The 14929-nt window shown below is 46.8% G+C and overlaps 1 protein-coding gene across 18 annotated transcripts in view; it reads left to right on the top strand.

Annotated features, from left to right (window-relative positions):
- The window catches only part of MBOAT1 (membrane bound glycerophospholipid O-acyltransferase 1), a 336357-nt gene that overhangs the window by 177994 nt on the left and 143434 nt on the right, over positions 1-14929 (top strand). For 13 of the 18 annotated variants that reach the window (XM_089333320.1, XM_089333317.1, XM_089333327.1 and 10 more), the window contains one exon: positions 2231-3633. The exons of 2 other annotated variants lie outside the window; for them this stretch is intronic. In XM_089333320.1, the coding sequence (XP_089189446.1) occupies positions 2231-2357 (127 nt within the window). In that variant the 3' untranslated portion in view covers positions 2358-3633. Of the gene's footprint in view, positions 1-2230; positions 3634-14929 lie in introns of those variants that run through there. 3 more of the 18 variants (XM_089333318.1, XM_089333322.1, XM_017344967.4) reach the window with 1 other exon arrangement.

Here is a 14929-nt window from a genome sequence, read left to right as displayed (position 1 = left end):
ACCCTGGGCTCAAGTCCCAGCTCCAATTCCTGACTCCAGCTTCCTGCAAGAGCAGGCTGTAGGTAACAGCAGGTGATGGCTCAACTACTTGAGTCCTCATCACCCACATCCAAGAGGCTCCTTGTGTAGCTCAGTTCTGGCTGTTGTGGGCATTCGGAGATCGAGCTAGTAGATGACAGTTTTCTTTATCTGTTTGTTGGCAAGTCTCTCTACCTTTCAAAATAAAAAGATGATTTTATTTTGATTAAAAAAACTTTTGATATCTGTGTATATGAAGGGGATCTCTAAAAAGTTTATGGAAATTGTGTGTTATAATAAAACAACACATTAATTTCAAAATTTTTTGTAACAGAATAAGCTTACTTTAATTTTTACCATATACTATGCAAATTTCTTATATGTCTGATTCATTTTTTTTTCCAAAAAAGAATGTGTATCTTAAAGTTTTTTTTAAAGATTATTTATTTGCAAGATAGAACAATAGACATGGAGAGAGGGAGAGAGGTATCTTCATTTTCTGGTTCACTTTCCTAGTGCCTGTAACAGCTGGAGTTGGCCAAGCTGAAGCCAGGAGCCAAGAACTCCACCTGAGTCTCCCATCTGGGTGACAGGGGCCCAAGCACTTGGGCCTTCATTCACTACCTTCCCAGGAGCATTAGCTGGAAGCTGGATTGGAAGCAGAGGCTCTAGGATTCGAACCAGCAATCTGATATGGGATGCTGGTGTTGCAAGTGATGGCTAAACCCTCTGTGCCACAATGCCTAGCCTAGCCTGATTCATCTTTGAATCTGAAGTACCTAGGACAGTGCCTTTCGTGCTCAGTGTTAGTGAGGCTGCGTTTTTCCATAATGGAGAGATCAAATAATCCTTAGAACTTGAGAGAGAGATGGAATGTCTGTATAGGTTACTGAACCTCACAAGGGGTTTGAGATATTTTCCTCTTGATTGTTGATGTGTTTGGATTTAATCTAACATAATTGCTCCAGCATGAAAGATGAAGGCAAAGCACAGGAACAAAGTGTATTTTGGATGTGCAGACTTGAAAAGCTGGTGTTCCCTCTAGCTAGAGGTGCCTGTGAGAATGCAGTGGTACCTGTTGAGCCCATGTGTTTATCTGTAAAGCCCTTTTTCACTGTCAGTAATGTCCTGGTTTAAAGAATAAATTAGGTAGTCACTTACTGTGGCTGTTCACCTCTCTGCTGGTTACACAACCATTCATCATGTACTCATCTCAACTCCTCCAAGGGGAGGGGCTGGGGCTTCCACCTCTCTGTAGACCCCAGTTTAATGCTTTGTCTATCCTAAGCCATAAGTGCTTGCTGAAAGAATAAATGAATGAAGATGCATTTCTTTCTGTTAGTGTTCTTGAGGATTCTGTAGACAGTTGTCAGGGAGGCATTCCTCTTGCTTAATACTGGAGCGGTTTAGGGCACATGTGAGCTTTCGTATGGTAATGTCCTGATCTTACAGTTACAGAAGCTGGCAAGTGATACATAAATCAGCTGTGATTCCCTCCCTCTTTTAACATTGTTTCTCTTTAATCTTCAAAAAGCACTGGACAAAGTATAAATTCAGCCTTTCCAAATGTAAGTGATTAGAAACAGCTTGCGTTTGCATGACTGATCTAGATACATTGATGGGTATGTCCGCTGTTTATTGAATATCTGCACTGTGTGCCCTGTACTGAATACCGTGCTTTTGCAATAAATATCCACAAGCTTCAAAAGCAAAGCTTGCTTCTTAATAGTTCGGATGTAGGTTATTTTCAGGGTTATAAAAATCAGAATCTTTGTGATCCATGGGCAATGCAAGAACTCTTTATACTTGAGAAGAATGCATGAGTCAAAGTGTTATTTATGTGTGAGTTTAGGGAACAGGGTACTGTGTTTGAATTTCACCTGTGCATCCTTAGACCTTGAATATTAGGGATTGCTGGTTGTTGTGGGGTTAATTCTCTTGTAGTGTGCTCTGTGTTGCTGGGACAGTGTTGTGTGTATCTGCAGATGAGCTGGGTGCTTTGCTTTGCCCAGTTGGGTGTGGTTTCAGTTCATCCCTGACCCACTCATGCACGAAATGATGGAGTGGACAGAGGGCAGCCTGAGGACCCACATGCTTGGTACTGCCAAAGCCATGCCTGTGCTCATTCACCGTACCGAAGGAGATGTAATCATTGATCATTCCCATTTGTACCCCTGATTGAAATATAACTTCTGTGTGTTCTTATTTCTAGGTCCATGTATTTTTATTTACACATCATAAGTCTCCTGATAATACTATTTCTTCCAGCCAAGCCGCAAGCTCACATTCAGAGGCAACCTCAGACTCTGAATTCTCGTAATAAAGAAAAAACATACTGATACCTCCAAGAAAATCTGAACAAGTGCAACTGCAACACGTGTGAAAGATGAGATGGGGCGGCTCAAGGATGCTGCAGCCATTCAGAGGCGATGTTTACATGCGTCTTTTTTTTTATTTTGAAGTGCAGGGAGTGCGTTTAAATAGCCTTTTTGTACAATTAAATGGGCCTTGTCCAGTTTATTGGTATGCATATACTACAGGACGTTTGAGTGATTTGGAGGTGTGAGAGCATGTACCAGAGCTTCAGAGACTGTGCACTCTGAGATGCAGGGCTAAGTGGTACTGGTCGCTGAAATCCGAAACCGTATGTTTCCAGCCCCTGAACGCTGCATGCTGGGCGCACAGGCGTTGGTGCCAGAAGTGACAAGATGATTGCAAAGAAGACTTGGTGTAGGCGTCTTCAATCAGAGCATCTTCATAAGCAGACGCCCTGGACTTGTATCATCACTGGTTTGCAGACACAGTACTGTGCCCAGAATGCCATGGAGAAAGGCGATTGTGCTGGGAGGTTTCCCCAGTGTTGAGAACTCTAGGAGCCGAGAGCATGAGGCCTACATGCTCGAATGGAGTGAAAGTCCGACCTGCCCTCAAATAGGCTGTGTGCTTTGTGTTTTGTTCCAGGAATGTGACCCTTCAGCCCGGACCCCCCACCCCCTGTTTTTTGTTCTGAACTGAGCCGTGGTTGGAAATCAGGAAGTTCCCCTTACATGCATACCAGGAGCCTTGGAAGGCTGCTGTTTGCTGAATGTTTTCCATTTCACAAGTGCCCTCTGCTTGCCCAGGGATGACCCAGAGAAGACACCCAGCACAGTACCTTTGGAAGAAATATTTTTTTTAAAAAAAGTGACTTAAGGTGAAATAGAAGCTGTTAAGAAGAAGCAGATGTCTCCCTCTTCTCTCCCCCCACCATGTGGAGGTGGTGAGGATTATGGCCATGACGTCCATATGGACTGATTTTCATTTTTCCTGCTTCACCACTGATGAAGTCCAGCTTTGTTTCAGTGGGATCATCATATTGGAAAACAGAAATTGAAAGACAGGTATCTGTCTTTGTTCTGAACAGGCTTTGGCTCCTTTGGAGGACTTCAGTTGGGCAATATTCTACATGGGAGAAGGAACCATAGTAATAAATGTTGTGGAAAATAATAATGATAATAATAAAATATGCTGCATTGATGTGCCCTCAATCAGATGGCTTGGGAGGAGAAAATTTATGTGAGTCAGATGGTGAATAGTTTCTTACTGAATAAATAGTATGTTTCTACAAAAAGGAAATGTTTCTGAATAGAAGAATTGCTTTTTGTGTCAATAGAGAAGTGTGTGTGTGTGTGCGTGTGTGTGTGTGTGTGTGTGTGTGTATGAATGAAAGGTGCAGAAAACTACGTTTTTATTTGCCTAAAATACAAGCATTATGGCATGCTCAGTGTTCACTGTGTATGTCAGACACTTGCCTGGTTTTGTTCTTGGTGAGATTTCTGACTGTCCCCTCCCACTCTGCACGTGGGGTTTGCCTCCCTTCTACAGGGGGAGGACTGGGAGCCAGGGAGGCACTTGCTGACTGCCTTGAGGTCCTGGAGTTAGTGGTGGAGCTGAGCTTTCAACTCAGGGGGTTCCCCTGGAAAACCAAAAGCTCTGAGTCTTTCCGTGCTGTCCTGCTGGCGCGTCTCTTACGAACACCAGGTGCGGGTGTGCTGTGCTTGCCCTGAAGTGTGTCCCCCCAGTGCTGGTGCTGGAAGAAGTGCAGCTGCCTTCATATTCATGGAGGACTGGATTCAGGACCCCCTCAGATACCAACATCTGCAGTGCTCAAGCCCCTTATATAAAATAACTTTAAAAAGCAATTTCTTGAGAGAGAGAGAGGGAGAGCGCGCAAGCGAGAATGCAACAGTGCTTTTATCTGCTGGATTACTATGCACATGTCTACAATAACCCCTGGCTTTGGGCTGGACCAGGACATTGGACCCCAATTCAGTTCTCCTTTGTGGGCGGCAAGGACCTGCTCCCCACCAGGACGTGTATTAACAGGAAGCCAGAGCCAGGAATCAAACCCAACCACTCGGATGTGGGATGTGGGTGGCCAAAGCAGAGTCTTAACTACAAGGCCAAATGCCCACCCAAATTGGGTCGCTTATATTCACATGTACATGTCCTCCCCTGTACTTTAAATTTTTGTTGTTTATTATTTTTAATTTATTGAGCTCCCATCCACTGGTTCATGCTTGAAATGGCCACACTGCCAGGACTGGTCCGGGAATACAAGCTAGGTCTTGTACATGGCGGCAGGAACCCAACCACTTGAGCCATCACAGCTACCTCCCAGGTCTGCATTAGCAGGAAGCTGGAGTCTGGAGCTGGGACTGGAATTTCGATTTAGGCACTCTGATATGGACATAGACATCTTAACCACGAGGCCAAATGTCCACTCCTTCCCTTAGCATTTTGAATCATTTTTAGATTATGTAAAATCCATAATACAATGTAAATGCTATATAAAAAAGTTAAAATGAGAAGAAAAAGTACATGTGCAGTACATGCCATTTTTTTTCTGATATTTTCAGCCACTAGAAACAGAATCTGTGGGATTAGAACCTGTAGGTAGCTGACTATTGTGGAACCTGAACTTTAGTTGGGATGATGGAAGCTAAGAAGGAGTGCCAGTGGGCCAGGGTATGAAGCTCAGACCCATTAACCAGGAGATCTTAGCTCAGCCCTCCTTCAGTGTCTGAGCAGGAACCTTGGATAGTGGGGAGAGGGACAAGATGTAGGTGCCTAAAATATGTGAGGCTCTGTCTCCAACTACAGTACTTTGAGGTGCAGGACCAAGAACAGTGCACATGTTGCACACTAGAGAACATGGAAAATATCACTACATGTGGAATAATCCATATTTCATACATTACATGTGGAATAATCCATATTACAATGAAGCCTTTGAACTTGCAGTGTATATGTTGACTAGGCTTCACTGTATTTGAGAGAACTTGGGTGATGAGAGGAGAGGTGATTGTCAGGGTGACCACCTGTTCTGGTTCATCAGAGACTGACTCCAACTTGAATCCTTGGAAAACTAGGACTCGTGGTCCCTGGTGAGTGCCCAGCACTGTGACTTGTTACAGAATGAGGAGACATCAGACCTAAAGGAGCAGGCCTGTGCATGGTGTCTGTTGGCTTTGGTGTTTTGTTATTGTGAGACTTTATTCAGTTCTGCAAGGCAACACACAGATGAGGGATTCACACTTGTTTTCCCCCGAGAACCATTTATTCATAGAAAAAAGTCACACTTTAGGACCAAAGTTGAGACAGAAGGTTAAGGCTACTGTTTATTGCCTGAGATTTGCAAGGTTTCCGAAATATAATATGCATGTAATAAATATGTATTATATCGGTGAGCTTTTAGTTGAGAAGTAATACATTTTCTGGTTTTTAAAAAAGCCAGATCAGGAGCTGGCATTCTAGCATGGTGGGTAAAGCTGCCATCTGCGATGTTGGCATCCCATGTGGGCTCCAGGTGCTCCACTTCTGATCCAGCTCCCTGCTAGTGGCCTGGGGAAGCAGTAGAGTATGGTCCATGTGCTTGGGCCCCTGCCACCCATGTGGGACTCCTGGAGGGAGCTCCTGGCTCCTGGCTTTGGCTTGGCCCAGCCTTGGCTGTTGGAGCCATCGGGGGAGTGAACCAGCAGATGGGAAACCTCTCTCTCCTACTCTCTCGGTGGCTCTGACATTCAAGTAAATGAACAAATCTTTAAAAAAGAAAAAAAGCCAAATTTAAAATACTCTATTATTACTATTTTACATTTTAAGATATCCATAAGGATCAAGAATACTATTCAGTAGTTGCAAAAAAGCCATAAATAATTCTGAGGTTTTGCATGAGAGAAAAGAAGACAGGAGGAGGGAACGGGGAGAGACACACTGATATTAGCAAGTGGTTCCCCAAAACCGAGGAATGTGCCCTTTGCTACTCTGCAAGCTCTGGGCATTGAGCACGTGTCCTCCTGATGGACCTCCGCTCTGCAACACATCAGAACCACAAAGAAACTTTAAGAAAACTGATGGATGCCTTGCCTCGCCAGGGACCACATCTTTTTTCTCTAACATTTGGCATGGTGCCTGGCATGTAATGAAGATCCAGTGTTTGTTGAATGAATGCGGGATTGAATGAGCTAGTTTAATGCTTTGCTCTTGACAGTTTTAACTGAGTGACTTTTGCACTGGGAAGCGTCATTTCTGCCTCCTGGAATTAGTTTTTGAAATACTTGTGTTTTCAGTGAATTGTGGAAGCACGTTATGTGAGGTTGTCATGCAAGCAGCCAGTTTACATGGTCGGCATCACATGGCCCATCCTTGCATTCAGTAACGTAGTCCCTTCTTTATCCAGTGTGTCCTGTCTGCTGTGGGCCTGACACTCTGTTAGCAGGTAAAAGATGCTGAAAACCTCTTCTGTGTTCTCAAAAAGCTCACCATGTGCCCGGAAAGATGTGACCTCAGCACCGTGTCCTATGGCCTTGGAAACTAGGAAAGGCCTTTATACTTGTTTCCTTGCAAGTTTGGAGCTACCTTTTACAGTGCCTGAAGGTTGGTTACCCAGGACAGTGTCACTGGGCTGTGGCCTCAGGTGCAGGCGGGGTTAAGCTTGCCCTTGCAATTGGATGTTGTCCTTGAACCTGCCAGGGTAGTCTGTGCAGCTGCCACCCAGGAAAGGCTGTGCTTCCCCAGTGCCCACAGAGGTCCTGAGCTGGCTTGTCCCCTTTCAGAGAGATATTTGAAGTTTCAAGGCTTTGGAAAAGGACTTTACGAGGCCCATGAGCAGAGTGGCTCTTATTTCACATCACCTCCTGCAGATCTGTCAAGTTGGCCATATTATTCACATTTCCCAAATGTGGAAATCAAGGCTCAGAGACTGTATGTAACAAAAGTCAAGAGACAAACTTGCAAGAAGTTTAGTAATAGATCTAACTGGAGTGGCCTGTGTTCTGCAGAAGAGAATGAGAGCTCCCATTGGCAGAACAGTGCATTTTGTAAGGCGAGAACAAGGAAACAGAGCAATAGTCAAAAAGCTGGTGGGTGCACATCTGGTTAGTCCAGAGTGTCCTTTATTTTCCTGGAAGAATTAAAGCAGAAGCGACCTCTGCACTATGCAGACTGGGTTCTCCTGTTTTTGAGAAACTGGTCTGTTTGAGGCATGTACCTGCTTCCTTAGCATTTGCAGCTGCATTTCAGTGTGGCCTGATCTGCAAGAGGCTAGGACAGATCGGTGGCCTCCTATAAGTAACTCGCTCAGCATCACTCAGTGCAGGAGCTGGGTTTTAAATCGTGGTGTGGCTGACTCCAGAGTGCATCTCTGGATTGCATAGCACGTTCGTGTGTTAAAGCAGAGCTGATAGCAGTTCTTAACACTCACCCCTCCAGTGGTTTCCTGGTGCAGACTGGCTGGCCCTGCCACATGGGGAGCTTGTTAACCATGCAAGGAGTGGAGAAATATACAAAAGGCTGACTGTTAACTCCTCATCACACATCTTCTCGGTCGAGTAGCATTGTTCAGGATCGTGGAGGAAATGGTGGTGTTGCCATTGCATGCTTCTGCTGCTTCAGCGGGGAGTATAAGTTGGTGGGGTGGGAGCCAAGACAAAGCATCTGGTTATGTTAAAGAGAAAGTGTTCTGAGCCGGCGCCACGTCTCACTAGGCTAATCCTCCACCTAGCGGCGCCGGCACACCGGGTTCTAGTCCCGGTCGGGGCGCCGGATTCTGTCCCGGTTGCCCCTCTTCCAGGCCAGCTCTCTGCTGTGGCCAGGGAGTGCAGTGGAGGATGGCCCAAGTGCTTGGGCCCTGCACCCCATGGGAGACCAGGAGAAGCACCTGGCTCCTGCCATTGGATCAGCGCGGTGCGCCGGCCGCAGGCGCTGGCCTCGGCGGCCATTGGAGGGTGAACCAACAGCAAAGGAAGACCTTTCTCTCTGTCTCTCTCTCTCTTACTGTCCACTCTGCCTGTCGAAAAAAAAAAAAAAGAGAGAGAGAGAAAGTGTTCTGCAACAGTGCTCTGTCATTGCTTTGTGTTCCTTGTTTGATGTATTCCTTGATGCATTTTGAGATTTGCAAAGCTCAGCCTAATTGTTAAGTAGTTGGTGTATGGTGTGGGGAAATACACTGCTTTACTGGAGAAACCAAGAGAACTTTGAAAGAATGAGGTATAGATCAGTCAGACACAGAGTAAAGAGGTGGCAGAGATTTGGACCGTTAGGAGGAGAGTTGCTAGTGGGTGCAGTGGTCAGGGTGACTTTGAGTAGGAAGGTGTCGAATTGCTGGGCTATTATGGAATGTTTCTCACTGCCACCTTTAAAAAGCATCATGTTGATTCCAGTTTTGGCTAGGATGGAGAGGAGCGCAGAGAACAGAATAAGGTAGAGAATGCAGTAAGAATTGAGACTGGAGCCCAGAAGTAATGGCCAGGTGGCAGTGTTGGCTGTGCAGAGGGGCTGCCATGTTGCCCAGGCTTATTTACCTTTCTAAGCCCAGGACCAGCTTACAGGGAGGAGACCTTGGGGAAGTGCAGGTAGCAGATGCCTTCACAGATTCACAGATTCTGGGGTTCCATTTCCCAGATACCTGGGATCAGTTGGTTTGATTTGGAACTTTGCCCTCAATCGGTATTCTTATATAGCTTTTCACATGAGTCTGATGTGCTACCAGGTCTGATCTGAGGCAGCTGAGACCTGGGGAGTTTCCTGGCTTTTCTGAAGCCTCACCAATCTTTTGTGTAGCAGAGATGAGGTCAGGAGCCAATTGCCTTGACCTGCTAGCAGGGGTGGAAATGTCCAGCCTGTGGGCTGGGTAAGGCCTGCAGAACCATTTGGTCTGGTCTTGCCAAGGCAATTGCAAGTTGCACTTGAAATCCAGTAACTCTGTAGCAGGCTAACTTTTAAGTTGATAATTCTGCATTGCCCACGAGTGATGTTGTAAATATTGACATGGCCCTTAGCAGGAAAAACTGTTCCCCAAAACCCTGCAGGGTGCACTTCCTACACAAGCTTTCTATAAAAACACTCTTGGTGCAGTGCACTTCAGGGAACAAGTGAGTCTCAGAGCATCCCCCTCAGGCCTGAGAGTGAGTGCACAGGGGAGCGGGTATGCATCTGGGGCCTGAACCCCTGCATCCCTTGGGTCTCCCTTGGCCTCCAAAGCCTGGGCAGCCACACAGATCATTTTATTGGAACTGCTGATGGGGAACATTTTCTGGAAAGCACAGCACTTTTCTAGAAGAAAAGCTTTTCTGGATCCACATGACCTTTGGGATCCAATAGCCCCTTTTGTTTCCGGACAAAGAAAATTCACAGGAGATAAGCACTTTTGACATTAAAATTTACATGGTCTCAGCAGTTGGCTACAGGGGTCCATTCATCCCAGGCTGTCTTTCTGTCTATTGTCTCTGCTTCACAGGCAATGTGGTCTCTCAGCATTTCCAGTCGCAGGCCCAGGTTGCCACTGTCTCTGTGTGCACTGGCCTGGCAAAGCTACCAGATGCCAGAACAAGTTTTCTGCTTGGTCACAAGTAACCTGTTCCTTCCAGTCCCCCATGTCTGCTGCCACAGTATCTTCTTGGACAGCCCATCAGGCCATTCCTCTTAAAAACAAAACAAAACAAAACAAAACACCTGTTGGCTCCTGCTGTCGACAGCACCAAGTTGACACCCTCCTGCCCCAACCAGCCTTGCCTTCACTCTTTCCTTGAGGCCTGAGGGAATCCATCTCCTGCAACCAAGGGCCATTTCTGACTTTGGGTGCCACTGCCTTAAGTTTTTTTTTTTTTTTTTTTTAAGTATTTATTTGTGTCTTATTTGAAAGGCAGAGACATTGGGAGAGAGGGAGAAAGATTGACTTCCCTTCCACTGGTTCATACCCTCAATGTCTGCAATAGCTAGGGCTAGGTCAGGTCAAAGCTAGAAGTTGGGAACTCAATCCATGTCTCCCACTGTGAGTGACAGTGACCTAAGTACTTGAGCCATCACCTGCCGTATCCCAGGTTGCACATAGCAGGAAGCTGGATTAGAAACAGTAGCTGGTCCTCAACCCCTCTCCCCTCTACCTTGTGCTATAATTGACTTGTTCTAAATTGCCAACTGCTTACAGAGTTGTTTCTTGGTATCTTTTCTGTATCTTTGTACCTAGGAAGACTCTGACTTACTAGGGGTACTAGAATCAATGTTGGATGAATGACCGCATTCCATTCTTTGTGGCAGGATTGTTTGTCTGGGGGGAGGGATGGGGGCATCTTGAGTTTGGGGTTCTGGCCCTGCATTTAGAGATCAGCACTATAAATGGCAGGAGTAATGAGTCCATGGCTGCACATTCCTGGTCTCTGAGAGTCCGGGCTTTCTCTAGAATATGGTGCTGCTTTGAGCTCTTTTGGCTGCTAGGACTCGGATGGGTTAAGACCAGCATGCTGGGACCACGTTCTTGGGAGATCCCTATTCACTGGATTCCACATTGCTTGGACTTTCATCTTTTATAACTTTTGCTGCTTTGTGGTTTTGTTAAACACTGTGTAATGTTTCACTGTCTGCATAATCAAGCGTGTATTCAGCCATCCTCCCACTGATGGTGTTGGTGTTCACGAGGATTGCCATAACCAAGAGTCAGGGATTTTCTTACATCCTCGAGGCTAGAAATCTGAAATCAAATTGTCAGCAAGGTGGCTTTGTCCTGAGGCCTCTCCTTGGCTGGTCTTCCCTGAGTATGTCTGTGTCCTCATGTTCCCTTCTGAGGACACCAGTCATATCGGATTGAGGCCCTCCCTCCCCAGTGACCTCATTTTAGCTTGTATTTGCCTCTTTATAAACCTTATCTCCAAACACAGTCACATTCTTAGGTGCTAGGGGTTAAGCGCCACATCAGCATAGGAATCTGGGGAGTCCACAGCTCAGTCCATATAGGCCAACAGGTTCTTCCTTGTCTCCACGGTGATAAACTGTGCTGCAGTGGACACGCTGCTGTGTGCTCTTTCTGGAGCACTCATGGTGGGGGTGGGCTTGGGGAGGATTCTGTAAAGTGGAATTTTAGGGTGTTTCCACTTGGAATTTTAGGGATTTCAGCTTGCCCTGGAGCTTTGCCTCCAGATAGTTCTCTGAATCTTCCCTTCTCTGTAATGGATTACAGCTGCTCCCTTTTGCCCATATTCCTAGCAGTACTTGGTATTGTCAGAGTTGAATTATTTTGCCAGTTTGATCAATGTGAAAAAAAGAGTACAGAGAAACATAATCCCCTTCCCATCCCTGCCTGCCCTTGGCCTTTTGATTCTGTTCCGTGGAGGCAGTTACTATTCTCTTCCTCCCACCTTCCACCACCTTTTTTTTTTTTTTTTAAGATGTGTTTATTTATTTGAAAGGCAGAGTGACACATACTTAGAGAAAGAAATCTTCCATCCATTGGTTCACTCCCCAAGTGGCCAGAGGTCAGGCTGAAGCCTGGGATCCCATCTGGGTCTCCCATGTGGGTGGCAGGGCCCAAGCACTTGGGCCATCGTCCACTGCTTTCACAGGTGCATTAACAGGGATTTGGATCAGAAGTGGACCTCGGAAGCAGAGAAGCCATGAATTCAACCAGCGCTCGTGTGTGATACTGGTGTCCCAGGCAGTGGGTCAGCCGCTGTGCACAGTCAGCCCCACTGTTCTCTTCTTATGTAGTCTCTCTGAGACACTGTCTGCTCTGCGTGTGGCTTTTCGGCTTGTTGCAAATGCATCCTGTCATGAGCATTTCTCCATGTTAGTACAGAAACCTCCTAAAAGCGATGTATAATGGCTGCACCATATTCTGTGAATGAATGTGTAGTTTTGACAAACATCCTCCTAATTGTTGGGTGTTTAGCTGTGGCTTCCCTTACAAAACAATAACATTCTTTCTAGAAAATTTTCAAGCTCCATGAATAGAATAAGGCATCCATAATCCTGCACCTGTTGCTATCTTGTAGTTCTCATTTGTGGGGTTTTGTTCAAAGTGCACCACACTGTTTTATTTCAACCTTCAAATACAAGGACATGTCAGCTTCTGATGCCAAGCCATGCAAGTAATAAAGGAACAGAAAAGATAGTAACAGCAGAAAGAATATTATTTTTAAAAACCCAAATATTTCCCATTTCACAGCAGTGCTCTGGCCGTGCTGACAAGTCTTTCTGTCCAGTGCTTCCAGCAGCAGGGAGCTGAGCACACCGCCTGATCTTGGCAAAAGCACTCCCACACTTGCTCCCTGCTGTCTACATTCCGATCCCCTACACACCACACTGCTCTGCTCGGCAGACTTTTGTAAACCCCATCCTGAAATGGGGCTGCGTATAATGCAGGATCACAGTGAAAACTAATGAAAAACAAAACCGAAAGTTTCCTGAAAGGCCTCAGGAGACTGCGAGTGTCTAGTCCTTCCTGTTCCCAGCTTCAAGAAAAGTGATTTTTTATTTTTTCAATTCTCAGCAAACCTGATACTTAGAAGTATAACCAGCAGGCTCAGGTCAAAGGTGAACACACTTTGTTCCCTGGGGGGTCAGCAGGACAGACAGGTTTCTCCCTCCAGGCCCCAGTCCTCCATGCCTGGGATCATTTCCATAGCTGTGTTTACTTCACTCTATTGGTATACCAGGTGGAACTTGCAGTCCAGGATAAAATTCCTGGGACGTCAGCTTCGTGTATGTGTGTCCGTGTCCCAGGTGCTCTGCTGCTGATCCAGCTCCAGTGACCTGGGAAAAGCAGCCAAAGGTGGCCCAAGTGTTTGGGTCCTTGCTGCCCATCTGGGAGACCTGGATGAAGCGCCTGGCTTTGGCTTGGCCCATCACTGGCCATTGTGGCCATCTGAGGAGTGAATCAGTGGATGGAAGATCTCTCTCTCTCTCTCACTCTCACTCTCACTCTTTCAGATAAGTAAATAAATCTTAAAGAAAAGAAATCCCATTACCTGGTCACCACAGGACCTGCCTGTGGAAGGCCATTTGATGTTGAGGCCCAGCCCCAATCCTTGGGGTCACAGCTTTGCTCACTAGGACCTGTGTCATCGCCGGGACCTCTTTGGGGGATTCCCTATGGCTCTGATCCCCGAGGTTCTTTGATGTTTCCTGTTATCGGCGGTCATGCTGAAGTGACTGCACAGCCCAGGGGATCTTGTCCTGGGTCAGGCAGCCTGCACCGCCCTGGGTGACACAGAGATCAGCATCTACTGCATCAGCACCTCGGATGGCGAGGTCAGTGTTGGGTCACTGAGGGGTAGGCCACCCTGCAGGACGAGCTGCCCCTCCTGGGAGGAAGTGAGAAAATCGACAAGGTGCAGAATTCTCCTGTTTCACTCTTTTTTTTTTTTTTTTTTTTTAACAGGCAGAGTGGACAGTGAGAGAGAGAGACAGAGAGAAAGGTCTTCCTTTTTGCCGTTGGTTCACCCTCCAATGGCCGCCACGGCCGGTGCACTGCGGCCGGCGCACCGCGCCTATCCGAAGGCAGGAGCCAGGTGCTTCTCCTGGTCTCCTATGGGGTGCAGGGCCCAAGTACTTGGTCCATCCTCCACTGCACTCGCTGGCCACAGCAGAGAGCTGGCCTGGAAGAAGGGCAACCGGGACAGAATCCGGTGCCCCGACCGGGACTAGAACCCGGTGTGCCGGCGCCGAAAGGCAGAGGATTAGCCTACTGAGCTGTGGCTCCAGCCCTGTTTCACTCTTAACATGGACAACTGCTGACCCACTTCCAATTCCCAGCACATGTTTCTGCATATTGGTGCGACCCACCATCTTCTTGGTCTCCTTTGGATTTCAAAGGGAGGGGCCCGGTCTGATGCTGTTGGTTGGCAACCTGGCCATTGTGGCTTGTGGTGCAGTGCCCCCGTGGGTCCCAGGGAGCCCCAGAGGCCCCAGCTACCTCTGCCTCTGTTACAGGCCACGCCCCCTCCCACCTTTCAGCAGGACCAGTGCCCACCAGTAGAGGGTGCTGAAGGAGCCTGGGGCACGGCACACCTACTCCTTACTCCAGCCTCTGTCCAGTTTGTGTTTTGTAGCTTTGCTTTGGGTTTTGATATTATTTTTTTAAAAAAAATTCATTTATTTATTTGAAAGAGTTACACAGAGAGAGTGCTGATTCACTCCCCAAATGGCTGCAATGGCCAGGGCTGGACCAGGCTGAAGCAAGGAGCCAGGAGCTTCTTCTGGGTCTCCCATGTGGGTGCATGGACCCAAGCACTTGGGCCATTCTTTGCTGATTTCCCAGGCCATTAGCTGGTAGTTGGATCTGAAGTGGAATAGCCAAATCATGAACCAGCATCTATATGAGATGGCAACATAGCAGGTAGATGCTTTACCTGCTATGCCACAACCAGCCTCGTGATGTTTCTAATTGTGATTTATGTACAGGTGTTTTAAAAAAGCCTGATACTTCTTGTAGCATTTGGAATTTTAATTTTCCACTCTACAGTGCGAGCGTGTCCTCATATCATGAATCTTCTGCTCCTTTCTTTCTGCTCCAGAGAGCATACCGAGAAAGAAAAGCTAGTGACAGCTTGAGCATGGCCTACTAATTTAATATTTTAAAAGTTATTTATTTGCTTTGCAA

This window comes from Oryctolagus cuniculus, chromosome 5 (genome assembly GCF_051225735.1).
Source record: "Oryctolagus cuniculus isolate XC-2025 breed Fujian yellow rabbit chromosome 5, ASM5122573v1, whole genome shotgun sequence".
NCBI classification, from domain to species: Eukaryota; Metazoa; Chordata; class Mammalia; order Lagomorpha; family Leporidae; genus Oryctolagus; species Oryctolagus cuniculus.
Note: the sequence above shows the minus strand (reverse complement) of the source record. Positions and strands in the feature narration are given on the sequence as shown.